Source organism: Sphaerodactylus townsendi, unplaced genomic scaffold, assembly GCF_021028975.2.
Source record: "Sphaerodactylus townsendi isolate TG3544 unplaced genomic scaffold, MPM_Stown_v2.3 scaffold_19, whole genome shotgun sequence".
Lineage (NCBI taxonomy): Eukaryota > Metazoa > Chordata > Lepidosauria > Squamata > Sphaerodactylidae > Sphaerodactylus > Sphaerodactylus townsendi.
Genome location: NW_025950352.1, coordinates 128,384 through 154,245, shown reverse-complemented (window position 1 = coordinate 154,245; position 25,862 = coordinate 128,384). Strand labels below are relative to the sequence as shown.

Sequence of the window (25,862 nt, the reverse complement as noted above, 5' to 3'; positions counted from 1 at the left end):
TAGGGAAGGGGGCCTCACAAATAAAACAACACCAATAGACAGTGGCTGTGGACCAGGCCCCCATCGACAGCAAGGCTCTTTCAGTGCGGGCCCCCCTCCTGTCGGGTCCTGAGGGCTAGCTTGGAGTGGCAGGAAAAGACCTTGCTCCAGGTGGAAGCTGAGCAGGGCCCCCTCCCTTCCCTGTGGCTGCCATGCAGGAAGGAGGCAGCTGTGAGAAGGGGCCTCTCCTGAAGCCTCGCTTTCTGAAAGAGAACAGCCCCCGCCCCGCAAACACAGGCTCAGTGGGTCAGGGAGCAGAGGCCTGCGAAGGATGCATCTACGCTTCACTGGCCTGCACACAGGGCGTGCACGACTGCTCCTGCAGCTAGCTGCCTGCCTGCCTGCCTTCCCCTCCCCTGCCCTCCTTGGACCAGCCACTTGGGCCCCAGAATGCAATGCACAAAGTGGCAAGAACGTGGGGGGCTTTAATGGGGATGAATGCGGACAGCGCCTACCGACTGCTCCTGGGCAGAACGACTTGGATGGGGAGAAGAATCCGCAGGAGCTCCTCAGGAGGGTGGCGTTGTTTGGTGACAACGAAGAGCCTGAACTTCTCTGTCCGAGTGGCCTGGAATTCGGTGTCTGCATATTCTGGGCCATCCGTCGGTCTTAGCAGGGACAGGTACCTATAGGAGTGGTGGGAGAGGTCAGGGGGCAGGGCGGGGGGCCGTAGACAAGACCAGCCGCCATGTCGGGGGCGGGGGGGGGGAATGGCTCCTCCTGCCTTGTGGGTCACCCATTAAAATCCCATCCTCATACAAACCACCTGTTTCCATCATTCACAGTCTCTTCCCTCATCACCCCCCAATCTTTTTTAGGGGGGGCATCAAGTCACATCTGACTTATGGGGACCTCTGAGGGGGTTTTCAAAGCCAGAGGCCTTCACAGGTGGGCGTGATCCGCCGTTGCTGGCCTCCACACCCCAACCCTGGCATCCTTGGTGGCCTCCCTCCCCCAAACACCAGCCACGGCCGAGCCTGCTCAGCCTCTGAGATGTGATGAGGCCAGGCCAGCCGGGGCCATCCAGATCACTCCTGTCCCTCCCCCCACCCTGCCTTGTCCCAGTGAGGACAGGAATCTTGTTCGGCTCCTTTTCACGGGAACCTCCCTGTTGGTGGCCCAGCCCACACTCTGAGGCACTCGTGGCGGGGAGCCCTGAATGCACGCCCTGACATCTGCCTGAATGCTGCCACAAACACCACTCTGTGCGAGTGAGTGGATGGATGTGACCACTGCAGTCTCTTCTCAACTAGCAGTTGCACAAGTTGGCTGCAGTAGAGAGAGAAGTATGAAGGCTGGGGAAACAATCCAAGTAGAGAGGAACATTGGCAAGAAGGGGGGGGGGGGCGGTGGCACAGAGCAGAGGTGCCCCCCAGGGGCTAAGCAGACTGCTGAGGCAACAGATGAGAGCTGCCTCTGGTCAGCCCCTCCCCATGAGCAGTGATTTCCCCCTCCCCAGTAACCCCTTGGAAGTGCAGAAGGGCTTCTCAAAAGGATATTTCAGCTACCTTTTCCTCTACTTGTCCAGGTCACGGGGATAACAAGTGTTTGCCCAGCGGCATTGCAGTGCTAGCTCGAAAAATAAATCTGCTTTGCCCATTTCAGAGCTTGACCGCAGCCGAGCTGAGATCTTTATGAGCCACTCTCCCCTCTTGATCTCTTTGCCCAGTGCTGAGAGACAAGCATGCACCCCACCCCGCACCCCCGGGGAGCCCAACGAAAGCACGGGACGTTTCCCGGCACTGGTCCAAGGCTGCAGTGGCATGCCTACCGCTCATTCTGGAGAACCGTCCCGTCCAGCACCGCCTCCGCCAGCCCTGGCTCCAGGCGGTCCAGCTGCTTCTTCACTGTGTCAAACATGTTCACCTCCATCATGTCGAAGACCAGGGGCTTTCCATACCTGCGGGGTGGGGGGGGGGAGGCAGAGCGGCCCAGGGGAGGCGCCAGCCTTGAGACGGTGCAGAGCCGTCACCCTGCTCCCCCCCACGGGCTCACAGAACCACAGGGCAGCTCTACCATGAATGCGGACCATTTCCATGGCCACGCTGCTGCCCACAACTATTTGGCTTGGGTCCCTACCGAATGGCCCCCAGCAGCGCCAGGCGGACGGTGTCCACGCTCATGTCGCTGGGATTCACAGCATTCAGGTAATTGGTGTCACGATAGCGTAAGAAAATGGCTGCTTGGCCAGAGGGATCGATCACAAGAGGCCACCTGTGGAGGCGGCAGAGAGAGAGAAGGGGAGGGGATGCACCACCCGTTTTGTCCAAGAGAGGTGCAAGCTCATGCGTCGGACCTCCCAGATATCCACAGCTGCCCATCCCCAGGCACACTGCAAAGCGCTGCCTCTGGCCATAAACCCCTCACACGGTCTGGTGCCCTGCAGGGTGCCCGGAAGACCCACTCCTCTCCCCCAGGCCGGCCTGCCAGCTGCCACGCTGGGATTGGCGGATCAGCCTTATAGCAGCTGCACTCATTTCTCCAGGGTCAGGGGCAGAGGGCAGCAGTTGGAGTCAGCACCTCCACACCCCACTTGTTGGTACGTGGGGTCCCACAAGGGGTGATTCTCTCTCTACATGTGCCCCCTCACCAGGCTGTCCTGGAGTTCTGGGCTTGGGACATCCAAACACATCTGTTGATGGATGGTCATCCAGACACCATTCTAAGGGTTTGGGTCAGTTGTGGTAAAATGGCTGAAACAGCTGGTTGGAGCTACATCCATATAAGGCAGAGGCCCAGCGGCTCTACCAGATGCCAACTCGTGGCAGCACGCACGGAGTGCCGCCAGGAGTCTCGGAGCTAGCAGGAGTTGTTAACTGCTGAGCATCACACACCAGGAGTGTCAGAGCCAATGTGGCCAAGTGGCTAAGAGCAGGTGGACTCCAATCTGGAGAACTGAGTTTGATTCTCTACTCCTCCATATGAGTGGCAGACTCTGATCTGGTGAACCGGATTTGTTTCCTCACCCCGGCTAGTCACAGTTCTTTGGAGCTCTCTCAGCCCCACCCACCTCACAGGGTGTTTGTTGTGGGGGGGGGGGTGGGGGGAGGGAAAGGAGACTGTCAGCCCCTCTGAATCTCCTGCAGGAGAGGAAGCGAGGTATAAATCCAAACTCGCTTTCTTCTTTTTCAGTGTGACCCTCCCTATTTGTGGAGGTCAGGCCCACCTTCAGCTACTGGCAGCTCACCTGACCCAGGCCAACCTAGCCACCGTTCACCACTAGACTGGCCGGCCACAACTTGCTCTATGAGTCTGCTCCAGAAATTCCAGCTGGTGCCAAATGCAGCGGTGTGGGTCCTTACTGGGAGAGACCCCGTGGCGAGAGCACTTTTAAGTGGTGCTCCAGAAGCTGCATTGGCTCCGGTGGACGAGTGAATCAGGTTCAGAGCCCCAAATGGTCAGGAAACATCATATCTTTGGGACGACCCCCCCCCCCAGTATGTTTCCCAGGAGCACGATGCTCAGCAAAGAACAACTGACGCGTCATCCCTGGCCCCTAAGCGATCCAGCAGGCCTCAGCCAGGGCCTGGGCACTCTCAATCCTGGCCCCATCCTGTCAAATGAGACCTGGACCCTGTAGGACTCTGTGCCATTTTGCAGGCAGCAACAGTTTCACCATCTAGTGGCCTCTCTCCCTCCCTCTCTCCCTCCCTTACTGTGTAGGCGTTTAGGATTTTAAGGTCTTAAATTTTGACTTTCTCTGCCATTGGAATTCTGTTTTTAGCAGAGACTTATTACATCATTGCATATTTTTTTGTCCTGTTGCCTTGTTTTATGACGGAAGCTGACCTGAGCCCACAAGGGGAAGGGGAGCCAATCACCATTGTCACAATCACCATCTCTCTGTGAGGTCTCCAGAACCACTTCCTCGTCAGGGTTGTGAGCGGGGCAGCTGGAAGGGACGCTGCTTCTGGGGGTGTGAATCTGTGCAACTTACCGCCCATCAGAATGGATTTTTCCACCCACATCTTTGAAGAGGACGTCATCCAGCTCCTGCACAGAGCACTTCAGGCCCTGAAACTCAGCCCCTGCCCCTGCCAAGAAGAACACAGAACGAGAGGGTAGCTGGGACCCCCAGAGCCTGCCTGCCCGTCCATCCCCAAAGGATATGCCGATGGCGACTGCAGTGGGTGGAAAGAAACTCATCTTCCCTGCCACGCCACACAGTCCTGTCCACAAAAACCAACGTCCTCTGGGCTCTGTTACAGGGAGCCCCCTGGCAACAACTGCCACTCTTTCAGGAGGCAAATGTGAGCTCTGGATTCACTAATGAGATACCAAGTGCTACACAGGATGTATTTCTGGGCGCTACCTTTAAATCTCTTGACAATTTAAATGGGGTTATCATGAGGGTGAAACACTTCTCAGCTGTGTGGAGGGGAGAGGGTGATATAAATCTCTTTGTATAGAAAGCCCAGCAGGCATCCAACCCTCGCTTACGGGGGGGGGGGGTGTCCAGAGGATTATGGCTACTTTTCAACACAGAAGGTAAATTTGGGGAGGAACAAAGATTGACCATTTGAGAAGCTAGAAAGGCGGTATCAGTTTCCCCCTCCTGGCAGCAATTCAGCCCTGAGCAGCAGACCACGCCAGAGGGTTCCTGGTCCCTTGACTACGCAAAGAAAGGGTTGGCAGGAGCAGCCGGGGACAAGTTGGAGGACGGAACGAGCTCTGCCTGAAAGGGCTTCCTTCTCCAAGGAGGGCTAAAACTTACACCCAAGGCCTGGCTGCGCAACACAGAGGCGCACTCCACCTACCTCCCTGCAACTGTTCCCGCAGTTTGAGCCGGGCCAGGGACAGCTTCTCCGCAGCACTCTCAATTTCCCCCTGAAGTTTCTGCACCAGCCCTTCCGCATCCGCAATGGCCTTAAGCAGAGCAAGAGGACAGCTGTGACCTCAGAACATCACTTTCCCACTCCTCTCAATGCAAGATGCACTCTGGGCAGGAACATGCCGCCCATGGGGAGTATCCCATGTTCCCAGGCGCAAGCCATTTAATCGGGGGGGGGGGGGATTGCTGGCTGCCAGCCAGGTCCCTGTGCCCAGCCTGTCCCGCGGTGCAGCGACCCAGCTGGCACTTGGCGGCTCCCCGTGCTGGGGTGCTTGTTGAGCTGCGGCCACAGGCTGGCTGCCGCCCCCATCCCAGAACACACCATCGAGGCTCTGTGAATGCTACTGAGGATGGAGCCCACAGAACCGGAAGTGGGCTATTTAAAAAACACTGGATCTAGCAAAGCCTTAGCGGCAGCGAAGAAAGCAAGGGGCTGTGCTAGCATGAGAAGTGCCAAAGAAATATTCACACAACTCTTTACGCTTCTCAATTTCAATGTGCATTCTCATATTTGTCTCTTGTCACCTGTCTATCCTAGATCTACAATAAGCAAAACCACCAGATATAAATAAAGGTAAACTGTGGCTCTGGAGGGGGAGGCAATATACAGGAATGCATAAGACCCCAACCTCCTCATATTGGTAGGGTGCCTAAGGGGTGGGATACACAAAACTAGTCAGGTAAAATGCAAGTCATGCACCCTTGAACACCACACTATTAAGAACAACGAAACAACTGACTAAATAGTGCGAGAGAGAATGCGAGAGAGCAACAGGTTATTAGGAGGTTTTGCCAGGTGCTAGCAAGTCATTAGGAGTGGAGGGCTACTAGGCTGCTCCGTCTGAAGCCCTCTGCACGCCTCTGTGTGTGCGCTCACGAGCAGGCAAATGGGTAGTCGGTTGGGGCTACTGTATTACAGGTCAGCTCCAGCTGCCGTGGGACAGAGAGGAGCCTTTCCCCGGAGGAGGCCAGTGGCTGAGCCTGGCCCAGTGAATGGGCGGCGGTGGCAGCGGCGGCAGCAGCAGCAGCAACAGCAAAGAGTCCCGGCAAGCTCCCAGCCCCTCTTTGCTGAGCACTGCAGAGCTTGGATACGGGCGGTTCGAGCTGCTTCGTCTGGCTGGCAAAGGGAGGGGTGGGCTGGTGCTCACGTGAAGAGTGATCTCGGCGTTGCCCATCTGCTTCCGCTGGCATTTGTCGTGCTCAGTTATGCGCCGGTTCAGCTCGCAGTAGGCCTGCTGCAGCTGCAAGAGATAACGTCCATGCAGCTATGCAGGCCAACAGAAACATCAGCAGAACGAGAGACTCCGCCTGCCTGACCCCAGAGCAGCAGGCAGCAGAGGGAGTTCCCACTCAGAAAAGGGCCAGTCCAAGTTCAGGGGGGGCCACGTGCCGAGATCAAGTGTCAAGTGACGGATGTCTGTTGACAGGGCATGAAATGCATGTGGGAATAGGTGTGGCAACTGTTCAAAATGCCCCGTGGGAAAGGGGGAAGGGAGCACGGCCTGTGGGCTTATGGGGAGGAGGGGCAGTCTCGGCTCTCACCTTTTTGTTGCACCTCTCATGCTCCTTGGCCAGCTGCTCCACCTCCCCGGCCATCCTGTGGAGAGGAACAGGGCCCATATGGATACATTGGATAGTGACTATATATCTTGAGACTGGGTGCAGGGTTGAGAGGGCGGCCCACAAACCTAAAATATGACACGGGCGCAATAAAATATGGATTTTGAGTTAGGCAGAATGGCAAACTCACTGGTGTGTCTCTGCTTCTTTCTGCTTCTTTTCCAGATCTGTCCTCCGCTGCTGTTCTGCCTCCATCTTCTGGAGCATTGAGTCTGTCAGGCTGAGATCCCAGGAGTTCAGGATGGCCACCAAACTGTCCAGAGAGGCAACCTGGGGACAGAAAAGAGATCTTGGCCTCAGTAGTTGAGGAAGACAGTAGTCGAGAACCGCCTACTCCTTGAGGAACCCAACTGATAGCCAAGGTCGCCATCTGCAGAGAGCCTGCTCTTCGGAGACTAGGCAGGTGGCCGCCCAAGAGAGACAGGACCTCCTCAGTATTGGCCCCCAGGGGAGCCACCTGTCCCCTTCAGCCAATACAGGAAGACTTTTTTTGGTTCCGCTTGGCATTCCCTCAGTGATTCCTCCCCAGTGTTTCAACTGTGGCTCTTACCTTTGGTACTTATTTTAAGCTCTAGTTTTCACTTGTTTTAAGTATGTGTGTATTGACTTGAATGGTTTTTAAGGTAATGTTTTAATTTACATGTTTAAAAGTATTAGTTTCTAAGGGGCAGAAAGGCGGGGTTAAAAATCTTGTTCAGAACAGCAGCCTCCTCCATCACCTCCGCTCTGGGCTGCCAACGGGCGCATCCCAAGGGCAGGCATTGGCTGGAGAGGCACTGGGACATTCAGTTTGCCTTCTCTCTGCACTTTTTCTATCTCTTCGATATCCTTTTTGAGATGTGAACACGGTACTTTATGGAGGAGAAGTCGATCTATGGCTACCAATCTCGATCCTCCTTGATTGGACCAAGAGCCAGACCACATGAGGGTGACCGTAATAATGCTACAAGCTGATGATATTTTTGGTGTGGATTTCTGTACAAATTCGATTTTTCTTTTGTTTATTGTTCCTCCTTTTTCTTGTTCTTCTCTACTCTTTTTTGCTGGCCTAATGGCCGTAATAAAACTGACTGACTGATCCTCCTTGATCTGAGATTGCAAATGCCTTAGCAGACCAGGTGCTCGGGAGCAACAGCAGCAGAAGGCCGTTGCTTTCACCTCCTGCATGTGAGCTCCCAAAGGCACCTGTTGGGCCACTGCGAGTAGCAGAATGCTGGACTAGATGGACTCTGGTCTGATCCAGCTGGCTTGTTTTTATGTTCTTAGTCACAGTTCTTCTGAGCTCTCTCAGCCCCACCTACGTCACAAGATGTTTGTTGTAAGGGGGAAGGGAAAGGAGTTTGTCAGCCCCTTTGAGTCTCCTATAGGAGAGGAAGGGGGGATATAAATCCAACTCTTCTTTTTAACCAAATGTCTTGGTGAAGAGGAAAATCTTTGCCAGATGCCCAAGCCCATACAGGGTAGGCACCCGGTGAACCTCTGAGGGGAGATTATTTCAAAGAATGGGGGCAATCAAAGAGAAAGCCCCCTCATGCACCCCACCCCATACCTTGGCAGGGGGTGCCACAAGGAGAGCCTCCCCCTGTGACCACAGTGCCCAGGCAGGGCCATACAGGCACAGGCGTTCCTTTCGCTTGGAGGAGGTCTCAAGCTGCTTAGGGCTTTGAACACTAATGCCAACCCCTTTGCTCTGTTGACTCCCTTCCCATCACATCCAGTCTCTACTCAAATTTTCATTCAAGCAGTTCCCATTTCTCTGTGAGAGGATCAGAATTTTTGAAAGCACCACCCTGTGCCGAGGCCTTCCTTGCAGACATTCTGAGTGGATTTCTCTAACATAATATTATATACATCCATATTTCTCCTATCAGCCACTAGATGTCACTGTATAACTTTTTATTTTGAGTATATGTTGGGTATCAGTCAGTAGCGAAGTTGATCATAGTTCAGACAATATTTTAGGCTTTATCTGGAGTTTACAAAGTCTCAAAGTCACTCCACTGCCCAGAGACTCAAAGTCACAGCAACTTTAATGGCCAGCTGACCATTCTTCAGTGGTAGTCCATTTCCTAAAGGTTATTTTAACAATTAAAAAATCAATCCTTTAACAAACAGTAAAATCCACAGTTAATTAAGGAAAAAAAGTCTTATATAGTTAAAGTGCCAATTAAGTTCCGTTCTGGTCTGAAGCAAGAGATCCAAACAAAATCACCACCACTATAATGTCCCATTGGCAGTTTTGGCGATTAAAATTAAAAGTCTTTAACATGTGGTAAATTCCACTGGGGGCGAAGCCAAGTTGGGGACAAACACGGCCGCTCAGGCTCCTGCGTTTGATTGGTCTCCCTCTGGCCTTAGGCCTCCAGATCTTTAAAAATGCCATCCAGAGGGAGGAAAAGAATACCCCAGCCATGACACCAAGACCCATAAATCCAGCAAGACTCCATACTGGTAGCTGCTCTTGTGTTTATAACAGTAGCTTTCATCCCCCAAAGCCTGCTGGAAGACATATTTCAATACTGCTCTATGCAGATGATGCAGTAATCCTCTCAAGAATGCCTACTGGCCTTAAAAGAGCACTGAAAATGCTAGTATTGTGCTGGGAGGAGGACAACGACCAGAAAACCAAAATTAAGGCATTTGCCAAAAGGCCCCAACATCACTCATGAAGGCTGATGGTCACAAGACTGAGCAGGGCCCTTGTTTTAAATGTCTGGTACCAAGAAGGCTCGTGGGGACGACTCCACTGCCGGGAGCTCCACTGCCGCCCTCAAATTCCTTCAGTTGAAAGATGGCCAAGACATTCCCGTCGTACTTAAATTGTTTGACGCCAAGTAAGTCATTTGCAAAGCTTCTGTGTGGTGCCCAGTTAGGTTTCTTTACCAATTTTGTGCCACTTGAACTGGCACAATTTAAATTCTTCAGATCAGCCCTCCAGGCTCCAAAATGTGACTCTCGTGCTGCCTGGCGACTAGAAACAGGCCTCCCACGAGAGAGGAGGCTACAGTATTGTTGGCGATACTTAACTATTGGCTCAGGTTATCTCCCCCCCACCCCCAAACACACACGCACCCAGCTTCCTTTTACCAACTTCCTTTGTTCTTTTATTCCTTTTAGGTACATATCTACTGTTTTACTATGTTTTACCCTGTATTATATTTTATCCTTTACTTTTTAAACCTTATGCCTGTCTGTGACAATAATAAAGATTGACTGAGTGTTTGTTAAAGAAGGAAAAAAAGAGTTTTATATGATAAAAATTCCAGTTAATTTCTGTTCTTGGCTGAAACCTTTGCCATACCGTTCCATTGTAAATTTAACATCATCAGAGAAAAGGGTGTTTTTTCCTTATTCTCATCAAGTGTTGTCTTTCGGCTGCAGAAGTAAACTCTTATCAGCAAGACTGATGCTTTTGTTTGAAAAAGGGATGGCGGGGTGGGCTTCCTTCAAATCATCCATGTGAATGTGTGCAAGATTTCCTTCCAGCCAGAGCTCTCAACTCCCAAACAAGATGCAAAAATCCTTGTTGCGGTGTATTTATTCACGAGGAGCGCATCCTCTGGCCACGTGGCTTATCTCTTGATCTGGCCTTATCAAGGGTAGAAGGAACTGGATATAAACTGAATAAACTAAACTATCTACATCGCCAGTTTTAATTTCAGCTCAAAAGCGGCTGACAGCCCAGCCTCCACCCCAGGAAGTGGCCCCATTTGGGAGTTTTGGAGCCAGTTGCTGGAGCCTCACGTGAGCCAAGATGTGGCCCAAAGACTGGAACAAAGAGCTGTGGTTCTTCTGGATAACTTTATACCCCAAAAGTGTGAAGACAGAGGAAGAAATAAGATAGTTCTCAACATAGATTGGTTGGAGCCTCATGTTTTAAACCTCACTGGAAGGTCAGTGAGATAATTGCTGCATAGGAAAGATAACTCTCAATGTTTCTGGGGGGGAGGGGAAATTGGGGGTGCTGATGTCTTTTCTGATGTAGTTTGTGGCCCAAATGAAATAACAAACTACATTATATGGTCACCATTTGACAGGATTAAATTCCATGGACAAACAGTGAAGGAAATAAATATATCAAAATTAGAAATTGATGAGTTAGATTCAAGTCCAAAAGCACCTTAGAGACCAACAAGATTTTTAGGATGTCAGCTTTTAAGAATCCTTCTGGTCAGAGATCTGATCAATCTAACTGTTCTACTGCAGACCAACAGCAGCTACCCCCTGGAACTGTGCCCACGGGAGACTGGAGGGTTGATGTGTCATTTCGCTATTGTTTGTGAAATGCTGAATGTAATTAACGGAGGCTCTGCTATCACCTTTGAATGGGGTGTGTGTGTGTGCGCATTTGCAGTTGCTACTAAGCATGGCGGTCATGACCTTCTGTCCGCTCTCTGAAGTGGAGGTGCTGCTGCCGGACGTTTCCCTTCTGCTTCCAGATCAGAGAACCACGTTCCCATTTATTATCCCAGGAAACAAAATAAAAAGGATGCACAGCCTTTCTGGAGGATCAGCAAAGGCACCCCAGCCACATGCACACCTGCTGATCCAAGAGCCTGGCCACTGGGTGATACGTCCACCTCCAGCATCATCCCCCGGGGCCAAGAGGAAGAGCCCCAGAGCTGAAGGTGCTGCTGCCGCTGCTGCCGCTGCAAAGTTCACCGCCCCTCTGGCCAGACGGTGGCAGCCCAGTGGCTGCGTGAGGGGGCGGCCCCACCCCTCACTCCCAAAACTGCCTTGACTAGTTTGGGGCCCAAGACCCCCAAATCACCCCTATGACCAGTCCTTTCACGGGGTGAGCAGATGAGGCCCCCTGAGACTGAATCGGATCCTCCATCATGTCCATTGTGTCAGGCCTGGCAGCCCAGACTGGCAGCTGATTTCCAGGGTCGCGGGTCGAGGTCTTTCACGCCAACCGATAACTGGAGATATCAGGGACTGAACATGCCAAGCAGACCCTCAACCACTGAGCCACAGCACCCTCTACTTTGGAAGGGTGGCCTGACAGAGGAAGCCTAGGACAAGATCAAAACTGATACGAGGGAAAGAACACAACCCCACTAGTACCTGCTCTGGGGTGTTGCCATCATCCGCATAAAGTCGGGGGTCTGCCCCATGCTGCAGAAGAACTTCCACTGCTGCTACGTGCCCTCCAAAAGCAGCACGATACAGGGGAGTCCGGTTAAAGGCACCCTTGAAAACAAAAGGAGTCGAAGATTAAACGGGGTCTATACAGGGAAGACCCGTTTCTCACCTTGGGTAATGCAGGGACATCTGAGTCCTTATGGGTAGGACAGGCGACAGTCACCAGATGCACTAGTGCGGGCAAGTTTAGTGGGAAATTGAGCACCCATTGACTGTTCATTCATTAACATTTAATGGCATAAAAGATAAAAGATCAAGGGTATTAACATCAATTATTCAGTTTATATACATTTGGTAAAATAGAGACAATTGACTCTTCCATTTTGCCCTGTCTATCTCTGTCTATCGCCGACCTCGGGGCGCCTCTGCTCCAAACTAGCGCCTCTTTCTCACATTCGTTGGGGAAAAGGGAGGGGGGATCAACAATGTAATAAAACAGGGAAGCAAAAGCCAGGTCCCCCAGAACTGGCGTTACTAAGCTGGGTGCTTCGATGCCGATCGATAAACACTGCTGAACAACAATACAGAGTTCGTTTATTGCTTCAAGGTTCGAGACCTAACAGTGGGTCTTCAAGAACAAGAATGTTAGAATTATAGAATCATAGAGTTGGAAGAGACCCCAAGAGCCATCAAGTCCAACCCCCTGCAATGCAGCACTCCCGACATATGCTCATCCAGTCTCTGTTTAAAAACCTCCAAAGAAGGAGACTCCACCACTCTCCAAATCAGTGAATTCCACTGTCAAACAGCCCTGACAGTCAGGAAGTTCTTCCTAATGTTTAGGTGGAATCTCTTTTCCTTCACCTTGAATCCATTACTCCATGTCCTAGTCTCACTGGGGCAACACTCCCTCAACCTGCCATCCACTTCAAATCTTCGCTCATGGCTATCATGTCACCCTTCAACCTACGCTTCTCCAGACTAAACATCCCCAGCTCCCTAAGCCTCTCTTCGTAGGGCATGATGGGCTCCAGACCCTTTACCATTTTGGTTGCCCTCCTCTGGACCCACTCCAGCCGGTCAATATCCCTCTCGAACCGCGGTGCCCAGAACTGTACACAATATTCCAGGTGAGGTCTAACCAATGCAGAATAGAGAGGTACAATTATATCCCTCAATCTTGACACTATATTCCTATTGATACAACCCAGAATCGCATTGGTTTTTTTGGCTGCCACATCAGACTGCTGACTCATATTTAGTTTATGGTCTACTAAGACTTCCAGATCCCTTTCGCATGTAGTGTTGTCAAGACAGGTGTCACCCATCCTATATTCTATATGCAGAAGGGGAAGTGTAAAGATACAAGGCAAGACTGGTTGCAAAAGGCTACTCAAAAATTTGGAAAAGACTACGATGAAACCTTTTCACCAGTGGTCAGACACACTTCTGTGAGACGGTTCTTGAGTATCAGAGGTGCAAGAAAGATGCAAGTTGAGCACCTAGATGTCAAGACTGCCTTCCTACATGGAGAAATAAAGGGAGAAATCTACATGGATCAACCAGCAGGATCTGAACAACACAAGGGCAAGTATCTCGTGTGCAAACTGCACAAGAGCACTTATGTATCAAAACAGGTAGTCTGGTGATGGAACCAAAAACTTCATCAGATGCTTATCACAGGAGGATATGAACAAGGTACAGAGGCAACAGATGGACTCACATTCTAATTTATGTGGATGATCTCATCTTGTGCTATGAAAGCAAAGAGGACGGTGATGAAATAGTTCGGCACTTGAGTCAAGCATATGGATGCGAAATATTTCATGAGAAACCTGTGTGAAGCAGGCTTGCTGACTTGCAGCACCATCCTACAGAGCAAATGGTTGCAGGGCGTTCACTAATCCCTTATCTGGAGAGAACTTTGAAAGTCTACTTTGCACACTAGATGAGAAGGGTGTTGGACACAGCAATCTCTCATGTGCAAAAGAAGACCCAGCTGGGGGCAGGGAAGTGGTCAGCTAGAGAGGGCTGTAGTTGGTGACCCCTCTATTCTTTTTTGTCACCTCTAGACTGGCAGTCTCAGGTCTACTATCCTGCTTCTTCTCAAAAGTTAGTAGCAGAGACTTCCCAGCTAGCAAGACAGCAGCATGCCATCGTTTCCTCTTTCCAATCCTGAATGCACTTCCTAATAAACATTTGCCTTTTAGCCTTTTAATCACTGTGTTCGCCATTTCTCTGTGTAGTAAACTCCAACAGTTCTGAGGACACAGTGAAGGAAAGGAGAATGATAAGCTGCACTGGGCCCCAACAGTGGGGGGGTGGTGTGTGTGTGTGTGTGTGTGTGTGTGTGTGTGTGTGTGTGTGTTTATAAAGTCACAGCCTCAGACAAAACCATTGTATCTACAAAAATTCTGGAATGCTCACCATTACACTGGGTAGATGACATCTCAGAAAACCAACTTGACTATAGAGCAGAAAAACATTTTTACAAAGCCAAATTGAAAGGATCACTAAACAAAAAGGTACACAGTACAAACAACAAAGCAATACAGAGTATACCGTGTGTACTGGCACAAACATGTAGACTTGTCAGAGGGAGACAACTACTAGTTCTTCTAATTGTTGTGTTATGAACACGAAGGTGAACAGAATACTACGTCTCATCTTAAGACAGGGAAATGCAAAGTATAACTATGGCGTGTGTTTGGGGAAGGTCTTGAAGAAGCACAGAAAGACTGAAATGGATTTACAGCATGACTTTTCCGGAAGGCAGACTTTTTTCCTTCTTGACTTTTGTGTCTGTTCACACAACTAAGCATTACTATCTCCAGATATTTTGTCTGTAAAATGTATTGTCAAAAGCTTTCCAACCGGGATCACGAAATCATTTTGTCTGTAACATTGCCATTGCTACAATTGGCTTTCTTCTGTTTACAAGACCTTTGTTCTCTGTGTCTATTTTCTGACTTAGGTAACCTTGCAGCATTGGTTTATGGTTGTTGTTTGAAATACATTATGTATTTTTGTAAATTGTTGTTGTAATGAAGCTATATTTGTTACATGGTGCATTGCTACTTTTTGCTTGTAAGTGCCAGTACACACAGTACACGCTGTATTACTTTGTTGAGGCAACAGGACCCATGATTGATGTTTTGGTTTTTGGACAAATTGAACCCTGTCTGCTCTCAGAAGGGGCAGAAATGGGAAGCCCTTCCAAGTTCTGCAGACTGACCCCCCCCCGCCCCCGCCCCACTTTCTTAAGACCTGGAGACTGGATTCTAAGCAGTTATGTCCTCAGAGTTATGAAAAAGCAGGGAAATGATGTCTGTGGGAGTAGAAGGTGGGGTGAACCAGGTCTCAGTCACACCTCAAAGTGGCTCTTCAGAAAACCTCCTTGCTAACCAGGGCCATAGGAGGAAGGTGGGGGGGATCCAGGATAACGACCCAGGATGACGGAGATGCTGCCATTCTTCTCTTTCCCTTGTACTCCAGCTCCTCACCCGACTGTTTGGATTGGCTCCATTTTCTATCAGCATCTGAATGGCCAAGGGATGGCCTCCTCCCGAAGCTTCAGAGAGCGGAGTGTTGCCGTTGGCATCTGTGCACTCCACCATGTTGATGAGGTTCTGGAGCCACCTGGTCTTCTCCTTCTCGTTGGCTCCAACACCACTCTTAGTGTTCAGATTTGCCACCTGAAAGAAGCCAAGTCTGTGAGTCATAAAACAGAGGCGGGTGTCTCAACAGGGCGGAGCTGGCGCTCTCGCCTTTCACTGGAGCATCCACCAATCAAGCAGCAGCAAAGACAGCTCCTGTGTAGAGGAAGCCCTGGTGGTCCCACAATACTCTACACCGGCCAGAACCAGCGATCACAAGACTTCCTCTTTGCCCTTCAGCCTCTTCTACGGAATTCACTACAAGGTAAGGGAATGGACAGCTACCATCTTACACAGCATTTAAGAAACGGCTGGGCTTAGTAGCCAAACAGAACCAGACACCTTTAACACCAACACTAGGGGGAAAACAGCATATGGCTTTTAAGTCCTGTTTTTCAGCATCTAGAGACTGACCAGATGCTGGACTGAGTTCAATCCAGGAAGACGTGTTCAGAGTGACACCAACCAGCATTTCTCCAGGTGAGACATCGCATATACAGGTAATTGGAGTCTACATGTTTCCTAACTTTTCAAACCAAGACCCATCCCACTGCCCCCCCCATCAGAAGGCCAAATGGTTATGCCTTACAAGTTGAAAGGCGTTTTCCAGCCACTCTGAAGGAAGCTGTGGTGAGACTATTCAAAATCCTTCACTGGATAGTTAGAAAGCCAGCTGGACTCCTCATGGCAATTCTGCCCAGGGGCCCATTCTCCCACAGGGCACACTCAAGTTTTTCCTAGCATTTCCTACCATTTCATGGAATGGCCTGTTGTGATGGTACACACAACCTTTAGCAAAGTAGGGGTAAGCCTCCTACGAGCTGTTTGTGTCAGTTTTGGGGTCAAACACTGTATCCTGTATCAGAGGCGTATGGCCTATAGGGACATGGGATCACCCATGTCCCCAGGCACACGCCTTTCGGTCAAGTAGTGGGGTGCCGGTTGCCTCCCCATGACGAAATGGCCGGGGCCACCTGCTGCTGCCAAGCCCTCCCCGACCCGGCCTCCAAGCAGGCCGGCTTTTGCCCTCCCCAGGCCTTGGGGACAGCAGGAGCCAGCCTGCAGAGAGGCTCAGTCCGAGGCAGGGGAGGAGCAGGATGAGGTCACTCAACCGGTGGGCCCTCCTGAAGATGGTCTGGCCCAACAGTCACCTAGAGGAGATAAATCTGCGCAGGTGTAGCGCCTCCCAGACCAGCTGCAGCCCTTCTGCCCAGTCACCCTCAGCGGAGTGAGGCCCACTCCTGGGCTCGAGAAGGGGGTGGGGCTCTGGCCAGGCTGCCAAAAAGCGCACGAAAGGCTCGCCACAGCGCTGGTGCAGGGGACGCTCAACCCACCAAAGTGCAAGCAAGGGAGAGACTGCCCCTTGCAGGGACGTAGGTATAGATCTTTTATGGGGGGTTCAGGGGGCAGGGCCACACCCCCACCCACCCCTGGGGCTGTGGCCACGCCTCCCCAAGCCCCGCCCCTTGCCTCAGTGCTTATAAGAGCAGCTCTCCAAGGCCAGCAGACTCCCCCACCCTGCCCTCCCCTGCCCCCCACCAGCTGGGCTCCCAGCTAGCAGCCCCTTCTGCCCTCCCCTCTGGGCCGGGGCGTAGCTAGGGAAAATGGAGCCCGGTGCAAAATCCGGGCAGCCGCTGTGATGCTGGAATCCACCCTAAACAGCATCACTTTCAATAGTGTTTAAACTAGAGATCCCAAATTCTCCTTTTAAATCCACCTTAAAGGGAGAATCCGGGGTCCCCAGTTAAAACAACAATGAAAGTGATGCTGTTTTGGGGTGGATTATCCCCCATCCTGAAGCAGCATCACTTTCAATGTTTAAACTGGCCACCTCAGATTCTCCCTTTAAATCCATGCCAAAGAGGGGGATTTAAAAGGAGAATCTGGGGAAATTTGGGGGGGTACCTGCTGTCAGGGGTGCGATTGCTAAGCTAGCAGCACCAAACTTTCAGGGTATCTTTAGGAGACTCTCCTAATGATACCATTCACGTTTGGTGAAGGTTGGTTCACAGGGTCCAAAATTATGGACCCTCAAAGGTGCAGCCCCCATCTTCTATTAGATCCCACTGGAAACAATAGGGAATGGGGCACCTCCTTTGGGAGTCTATAGCTTTAGACTCCCTGGACCAAACTTCACTAAACCTGGGTGGTATCAGTAAGAGACTCTCTTGATGATACCACCCAGGTTTGGTGAAGTTTGGCTCAGGGGGTCCAAAGTTATGGACCCTCAAAATGGTAGCCCCATCTTCTATTAGCTCCCATTGGAAACAATGGGGAATGGGGCACCCCCTTTGGGAGTCCATACCTTTGGATCCCCTGAACCAAACTGCACGAAACCTGGGTAGATTCATCAGGGGAGTCTCCCAAAACATCCCTGAAATGTTGGTGCTGCTAGGTTAAAAATGTGCCCCCTGCAGGCCAAAACCCGAAAAACACTAAAAATCTTTCAAAAACCCCAAATGGGGGCAGAGCTTCGGACATGTAATGGGGGGGGGGAGTTGAACCTGAGAACCCCCCCCTTACCTACGTCCTTGGCCCCTTGTTTTGCTCAGGACCAACCCTGGTCTGTCGGGACTTGCCAGGGAAGGAAGTCAGGCACTCCGAGAACATGCAGTTGACCCCTCTCACCACACGCTGCCCACCTCTTGGAGGACCGCCTTCATCTCTTCCACGTCACCGTCAAAGGCTGCCTCCAACATCCGCTTCTTCCTCTGCTGCTCCTCCCGCAGCTTTTTTTTCTCTTCTTCCTCTTTCTTTCGCTCCCGCTCAGCTTCTTCCTGCTCCCTCTTCACCAGGGCAACAAAGGCCTGCAGCAGAGACGGGCACGTCACAAGGCAGAAGACAACAGAGAGGTTGAGGAGAGGAAGGCTTGGGAGGGATCAGGGGAGTGAAGATCAGCAATAGGGCATCAAGGAGGAGGCAGAAACAGGAGGTTGCTTGTGAGGGGAGAACATTCCAGTGCTCAGCCCACTCCACCCGCCACACACCCTGCCTCGCTGCTCCTGTTTTCTTTTGCATTGTGATTTTTTTAGTTGTTTTAAGTCACTTTGAGTCCTGCTTTACACATATGGAGAAATGGCCTCCACCCCAGAGATCCCATCAAGGAGGATCAAGATTGGCAGCCATAGATCGACTTCTCCTCCATAAATCTGCCCAGGCCCCTTTTAAAGCTATCCAGGTGAGTGGCCATCACCACCTCCTGTGGCAGCATATTCCAAACACCAATCACATGTTGCGTGGAGAAGTGTTTCCTTTTATTAGTCCTAATTCTTCCCCCCAGCATTTTCAATGAATGCCCCCTGGTTCTAGTATTGTGAGAAAGACAGAAAAATTTCTCTCTGTCGACATTTTCTACCCCATGCACAATATATAGACTTCAATCATATCCCCCCTCAGACGTCTCCTCTCCAAACTAAAGAGGCCCAAACGCTGCAGCCTCTCCTCATAGGGAAGGTGCTCCAATCCCTTAATCATCTTTGTTGCCTGAGGCACAAGGAATAGATTCAAGGCACAGGAAAAGAGATTCCGCCTAATCATTAGGAAGTACTTCCTGACAGTAAGGGCTGTTTGACAGAGAAATCCGCTGCCTTGGAGTGTGGTGGAATCTCCTTCTTTCGGGGGTTTTCAGCAGAGGCTGGATGGAGTGCTTTGTCAGGAGTGATTTGATTGTGTACTTCTGCATGGCAGGGGGTTGGACTTGATGGTCCTGGTTGTCGCTTCCAACTCTGAGATTCTATGTGTACTGTTCCTAATTGTTCCTTAAACTTTCCTGTACTTCGAATGCCTGGTGCCTTTCCTGTGCACACCTGCCTTCAAAGTACTGATTCATTTATTGGACAAGTCTGTGGTTGTGACAATCATACCTCTTCAGGTATACTTTCCAAAGAGTGATAATGGGGAGGGGCGGGGTCTGAGCTTGCCATCCAGGAAGTGCCAACGATGGTCCCCACTCTACCAAGCACAAATGAAGCTGCAGGTGTGACAACCAGGCAGAACCTCTGAGCAGGTTTGCCACACAGAGGGCCGGAAGTACACATTTTTCTGATTTCTTGGTGGCTGTGATTACAAGCCAGAGAACAGCTGAGACTTCCAGGAGCAAGGGAAAGGTTGCCTCACGGGGCAAAGACCCAGGATGGACACATGTGACCAGACAAACAGGAGCAGTTCCTTCACAGCAGGAGAAGAGTTGGGATAAAATAACTACGGCTAAACCACAAGTCAGAGAGATGCTTTCTGTGGCACCACAATCCCTGCACATAGTCAAGGCACCAACAGGACATAGATGGAAAGTTCTGCCTTGTCCGTCACGCTTTTGGGACAAAGACCACAGTCCACTCCTTTGGTAACAAGCCAATCTAGGCTCTCTTGCTTCCAGCCCCCTTACTTCTCTCTCGAGGCGGTCCATTAACTCCCGGTACTCATGCTGCTCCTTCAGCCTCTTTGCCCTCTCACGACGTGCCAGGAGGCAGCGGAAGGCACACTGCAGAGTCAGGGCAGCCTTCTGATCGCTGTTCTGCTCTGCAATACAGGTGGGGTGGGGGGCTCCAGACAGCACACAGGACTCCAGCACAGCTATAAAACGCCACGACGGGAGCCTCACTGGTGTCAAGGAGGATGGACCGAGGGGATTCTGTCCTGGTGTCCTGGATGCCACCCAAGGGGGTCACTTCCCTCCCAGCCCACACCAAGGGAGGAGGCCAGCAGGAAGGGTTGCTTTCCCCTTCACCAGCACCAAACAGGGTTGCTCATCCCTGATAGAAAGGAGAGAAAAATCCACATGGAAGTACAGATATCCCTTCACCACAGCCCTGTGCCTCGTGTGGGGGCGAGAGACAATGCGAATGGTGCTGGATCAGGAGTGCCAATGGAACAAGGACTGAGGATGCTCAGACACCTACTATTTGGGCTCACTTTTTGTTCACCAGTGGTTTGATGGGCTATTTGACTGTTCACAACCTGTTCACATGAACTGGCAGGATTGGGCTACCTGCAGCCATCAGAAGTCAACTTCCAACTGAAGAGGGGTCACCTGGGAGTTGGTTCTGATCTCCTGCCTGGGAAGTTTTTCTAATCTCGCATCCTGGAAACTCTGCTGCCTCCCAAACTTGCTGAGATGTAGCAAACTGAGAGAGGAATCAGAGGCCCGGCTGCTTTCCTTTCTCTTCTACCCAATCCAAGCTTTGGCTGCTGAGGGGGAAAAAGAGAGAAATTAGCTCTTTCTCCTCTCCCGTTTGCAAGGTGAAAGGAATTGCATTGTCTCCACCTAGCCTGGGGGCAGCAGAGAAATAAGCTTTCTATCATTCCCCTCTTGCAATACAGAGATTGAAAGCACTGCATCCATCCCTGCTCAGTTTAGCCAGGGTGCATAGAAAGCAGCTCCTCCTACCTCCCGGTAACAACACAGACATTACAAACCGTTTGGAGGGAGGGACAGGGATGGATACGAACCCAACACCTGGCTGATCCACTGGGAGGTAGCACCTGACCAACAAGCAGCTGCAAACTTGGTGTTTGGCAGCTGTTTAGTTGTTTGACGCAACAGGAACCTATTCACAATTGGCTCACAGCCAGATTATGGGTGCTGAACAAAGTACATTCAACTAAAAGCAAGTTTACTGGGAAATTTGTGAGAGGAAAGATTTGTCATGGAACCTGGACGTGCAGGGTTGGACTTTCGAGCGCTGGTTCTTTTGCAGGATCAGGAGCCAGCCTGAAAAGAGTGGATCTGCTCTCGCTCCCACTTGACATTTGCGCAAATTCAGCACAAATAAGTGTGGCGTGGCACACCAGCAGCGAGCAGTTCAGTCTCACACAGCTGCTTTGCAGCAACCTGCACAACAGGCAGGGGCACGCACCCCCGCTTCACACCGCTTCAAGGCATTAAGCACATTATGCAAGAACTCCCCGGAGTTTTCCACACATTGGCAGATGCCAAGAACCTGCGCCCGCTGCTCCTGACAAAAGCCTACTTTCCCCACCCTGACTGCTGCCATGTCCATAAATGGGGATGGTCGTATCTAATGCCTGCTCCCCAAGACTGTGGCAGTCACTTCCCACAGACCTGACACAGCTGTCTTCTCTACACCACTCTGAAGAAACATGGACCTGTCGGTGTTCTTTGGATTAACTGACAGCGTGATGCCTAACTGAGCCCTTCGGGGATAGGGCGGTATATTAAGTTTAATAAATAAATAAATAAATAAATAAACAAACAAACTCCACTTTTGTGTGTGTGTGTGTGTGTGTGTGTGCGCGCACGTGCTGTTAAGTTGCAGCTGACTTAAGGTTTGGACAGTTGGGTTTCTTAGTCAAGAGACCAACAAGTGGCTTCCCACTGCCTTCCTCTGCACAGCGACTCGGAAACTCCCCCGTGGTCTCCCGTACAAATACTAGCCAGGGCTGATCCTGCCTAGCGGCCAGGATAAAGGATGTAAAGGATTCAATGGTGTTGATGGTGAAGTAACCTTGAGTACATTTGGGGGGGGGGTTTACTCCCAAAGCCTTTTATTTCTGCGTCTATGGAATTCCTTACACTTGACAAGATCGGGCAACCCCAGACCGACAAGGTCAGGGCTGATTCCTCTTTATTGGGCTTATATTGTTTGGTTTTTAAAAAAAGATTTCAAAACTGTTTTGAGACATCTTTTAGGCCCCTGGTATGGCTTCTGGTGTTTTTAAGTACTGGTAGCCAAGCTTTGTTAATTCTCAGAGTCTCTTCTTTCTTGTTGAAGTTGTCTTGGTGTTTAAGACATGTCTTAAACAAAACTGGATATAACATTTTATTTGAAAACACTGACATTCTGGACAATTCAGAAAGTTACTATGTCAGGCTGCACAGGGAGGCTATTGAAATTCACAAACCCCAAAACAACCCCACTGCAAGGCAAAGCAGAACATGCAATTGTGTTGGATCACACACATCTGTCCCTCTGATTTGCACCTTGCCTTTTTCTTACTGCATTCCTACACACTGCCACTCACAACAAATGAACAAGAATAAGCCTATCAAGCTTCACGCAGGCTGAAAGGAAACAAGATCCAACCCAGCATGTAAAAAACAAAACCCTCCAGCCTCTGAGCTGCTGCCCACTCGCTCGCTCGTGGCCGAACGGCACAACCCTTCCAGGCAGCAGAGATATCCCAAGACTTAGACTCTGGGCGGGACATCCTGGGGAGCACCGCCTTCCTCCTCTGCAGGGAGGGACTGCCTGCCTGCCTGCCTGCCTGCCTGGGGGGCTTCTTGATTCAGGGAGGAATTCAGCTGAGCGGGTGCAGCTACGGGCCAAAGCGCAGAGAGGTTTTTAAACAGAAGGACACTGGCCAGCAGCAAGCCCCTCCTCCAGGGACGTAGGTATAGATTTTTTATGGGGGCGTTCAGGAGCGGGGCCATGCCTTCACCCATGCCTGGGGGCATGGCCATGCCGCCACAAGCCCCGCCCCCGGCCTCAGTACTTATAAAAGCAGCTCTCTGAGGTTGGGGACAGCAGACTCCTCTGCCCCCCTCCCCGCCCCCCCCCCCAACTGGGCTCCCAGCCGGCAGCCCCATCTGCCCTCCCCTCTGGGCAGAGACGTAGCTAGGGGAAATAGAGCCCGGTGCAAAATCTGGGCGGCCGCTGTGATGCTGGAATCCATCCCAAACAGTGTCACTTTCAGTGTTTAAACTGGGGGCCTCAGATTCTCCCTTTAAATCCATGCCAAAATTCTGATTTAAAAGGAGAATCTGGGGAAATTTGGGGTGTGCCTGCTGTCAGGGGTGCAATTGTTAAGCTAGCAGCACCAAACTTTCAGAGTATCTTTAGACAACTCTCCTAATGATTCCACCCAGGTTTGGTGAAGTTTGGTTCAGGGGGTCCAAAGTTATGGGTCCTCAAAGGCGTAGCCCCCATCTTCTATTAGCCCCCATTGGAAACAATGGGGGATGTGGCACCCCCTTTGGGAGTCCATAGCTTTGGACCCCCTGAACCAAACTTCACAAAGCCAGGGTGGTATCAGTAAGAGACATTCCGGATGACACCATCCAGGTTTGGTGAAGTTTGGTTCAGGGGGTCCAAAGCTATGGACTCCGAAATGTATAGCCCCCATCTTCTATTAGCTCCCATTGGAAACAATGGGGGATGGGGGCACCCCCTTTGGGAGTCCATAACTTTGTACCCCCTAAACCAAACTTCACCAAACTTGGGTAGAATCATCAGGAGAGTCTCCCAAAACATCCCTGAAATTTTGGTGCCGCTAGCTTAAAAACCGCCCCCCTGCAGGCCCAAAATCGAAAAAAACACTGAAAATACAAAAACCCCACAAACGAGGAGGATGGAGCTTCGGACAAGCAATTGGGGGGGAGGGAGGGGGGGGTGAACCAGAGGAAAACCCCCTTACCTACGTCCTTGCCCTCTTCGCCCCACTTCTCTCTCCGCACTGCACCGCCATCACGGGCCATCCCCCCAGCGCCCCCGCCCCCGTGTCTCCGAGGGCGCCCCTCCCCTCCTGCTGCTGAAGCTGCTCACCTGCAGAGCGGGGGCTGTCGCGGCGGCGGGGGTCTTCTGGGCCCCCGGAGGAGGGGGGGGCCTGGCTGCCGGTCTGCGCCGCTTGCTGCCCACCCCCTTGGGGGCCTGCGTGGAGGGAGGGAGGAGAAAAACACCTGGTGGTCAAAATGTCAGCCAAACAGGTGGGCGTTGACCGAGTCCCCTCTCACCTGCCTGGGGAAGGGCGGCAGAGACGCCTCCGCGGCCACCGGCTCCAAGCGGCCCCTGCCCGCGCTCAGGTGGGTGGGTGGGTGGGAGGCCGGCCGGCCCTACCCGCCTGCCTACCTACCTGGCTTCCCAGGTGCGGCGGCCAGCGGGGCCCTCTTCCGAGCGGCGGCGGCCTTCTTGGGGCTCATCCTGGGCGGAGAGAAGCGGCGCCTCCGGACAGGACAGGCCGGCCCGGGGGGGGGGGGGGCGGCAGAGCGGCCTGCACTGCGGGGTGGGCGCAAGAGGGGGCGGAGCTTTAGGGGCTCTCCGGGAAGGAGGCGCCTCCTCCACCGCCCGCGCTCCGGCGTCGCCTGGCAACCTGCTTTTCCTCCCCCCGCGGCCGGACGCGCATGCGCGGCTATCGAAGGCGCTCAACCTCGCTCCGGGCAGCCTCGCGGGGAGCCCCGGCCGGAGCCCCCCCCCCCTCCTGGGCCCCCTCTGACTCCGCGGGGGGGCGCCCTCGCAGCTGCGCTTGGATGGGGGGGGGCTCGTGGGGAGCCTGCGCGCGTGCCTCTCGGACCCCTCCCCAATTCCGGGGTGGGAGGTCGCCGAGGAAGCGCGGGGTCGCCGCCAGGCACAGTCCGGCAATGGAAACACGCCCCTGGACCACCAGTCGCGGGCATTGAAACCCCCGTGGCGGTGGTGCGGGCGGGGGGGGGGTCACCCTAAATCAGAGGCGGCTGGATAACTTCTAGGTGTCCCCCTTCTAACTATTCCCCTCCTCTTTGTACTGGTCTCTCTTGAAATCAGATGTTACCTTTTTGCGGGGCGGGGGGGGGGGGCTTGCCTTTGAGTTGAATGCTGAACAGGAGAGCACTGGGCCGGGTCCCAGTTTTCAGGGGGTGCAGCAGTGGCTCCCCTCCCCCCCCCATTTGCTCTGGCCGTCTTTGCAATCAAGTGCCCTGTTGCTTATGATGCCTAAACACCCCATTTGTACACAGCGTGACCTGAGCGTGCATTTGCCCCATGAAGTCACCCGGCAGCAATTCAACCGCCTGGCCCCCTCCTCCTCCTCCGCCCACCCCAAGTCCTGGGCAGAATTTGCTCAAGAGACACCCAGGCTGGGCCAGTCCAGGCCCTCCTCATGCTGCTCAGAAGGATTGAGGGAGGCCACTGGGCATGCCCCAGGAGGGCTGAGCCCCCACCCCGCCCCACTCTTCCTAAGGCACCAGGAAAGGGCTTCGGCCAGATTCAGCTCAGAGGAGGGGGCCCTGGGGCCGAAGTTCCTACAAAGACTTTCTGGCGGAGGTCTCTCCATCCGGAGATCAGCCTTTTGGTTTTGACAGGGCGGGGCGGTAGTGCACCCCTCACTTGTAAGCAACTCTCAGGGCCTGGTTGTGGTGGGTTTTCCGGGGGGCTGTGTGGCCGTGGTCTGGTGGGTCTTGTTCCTATTGTTTTGCCTGCATCTGTGGCTGGCATCTTCAGAGGGGTGTCACAGAGGGAAGTCTGTGGGCCTGGTTTCTCCACTCACAGCAATCTTGGAGCGGGGGAGTGGGTTCCCCTAATGTTTCCGATCTTATGTGATATTTCGGGGATACTCAGCTATTTCTCGTGTAGGGAGAGGGCAAAGGGCATTTCTGCACCTGGTGTCTTGCCACTTGGGAGGATGAGTGGGTAGGCCAGTAGACCAGAATGGGCGGGGTGAGAACGGGAGGTCCTGGAACAGACCAGGATGCAACTGGCATGGGCTGTCTCTCCTGAATAGCCACTGTTCTGGGGAAGGAGCAGTTTTGAGTGGCTCTGGGGAGAGACGGATTCTTGTCCAGGACTGGTTGCAGAACGCCCGGGGGTGGGGGTGGGGGGACACATCTGCTAGGCAGGAGCTGCAGGTGGCAAACAAGATGCTTGGCTGCCTTTGGGGACCTCTCCTACAGGAGGTGATTCGGGGTACCCTCCTGGCATTGT

The 25,862-nt window shown here is 52.3% G+C and overlaps 1 protein-coding gene across 1 annotated transcript; it reads right to left on the bottom strand.

The window, feature by feature from the left end:
• Window positions 1-444: 444 nt before the first annotated feature.
• Window positions 445-24,106, bottom strand: IQANK1 (IQ motif and ankyrin repeat containing 1). The gene is made up of 15 exons (XM_048482671.1): window positions 24,040-24,106; window positions 23,609-23,837; window positions 21,567-21,640; window positions 19,616-19,803; window positions 17,874-18,038; window positions 15,079-15,270; window positions 11,558-11,683; window positions 6,621-6,760; window positions 6,413-6,467; window positions 6,019-6,111; window positions 4,797-4,905; window positions 3,977-4,073; window positions 2,119-2,253; window positions 1,811-1,939; window positions 445-665 (listed from the first exon to the last, which is right to left on the bottom strand). Exons 1-15 carry the CDS (start codon window positions 24,104-24,106, stop codon window positions 491-493), a joined length of 1,974 nt encoding a protein of 657 aa, XP_048338628.1. The 3' UTR covers window positions 445-490.
• Between the last annotated feature and the right edge of the window lie 1,756 nt (window positions 24,107-25,862).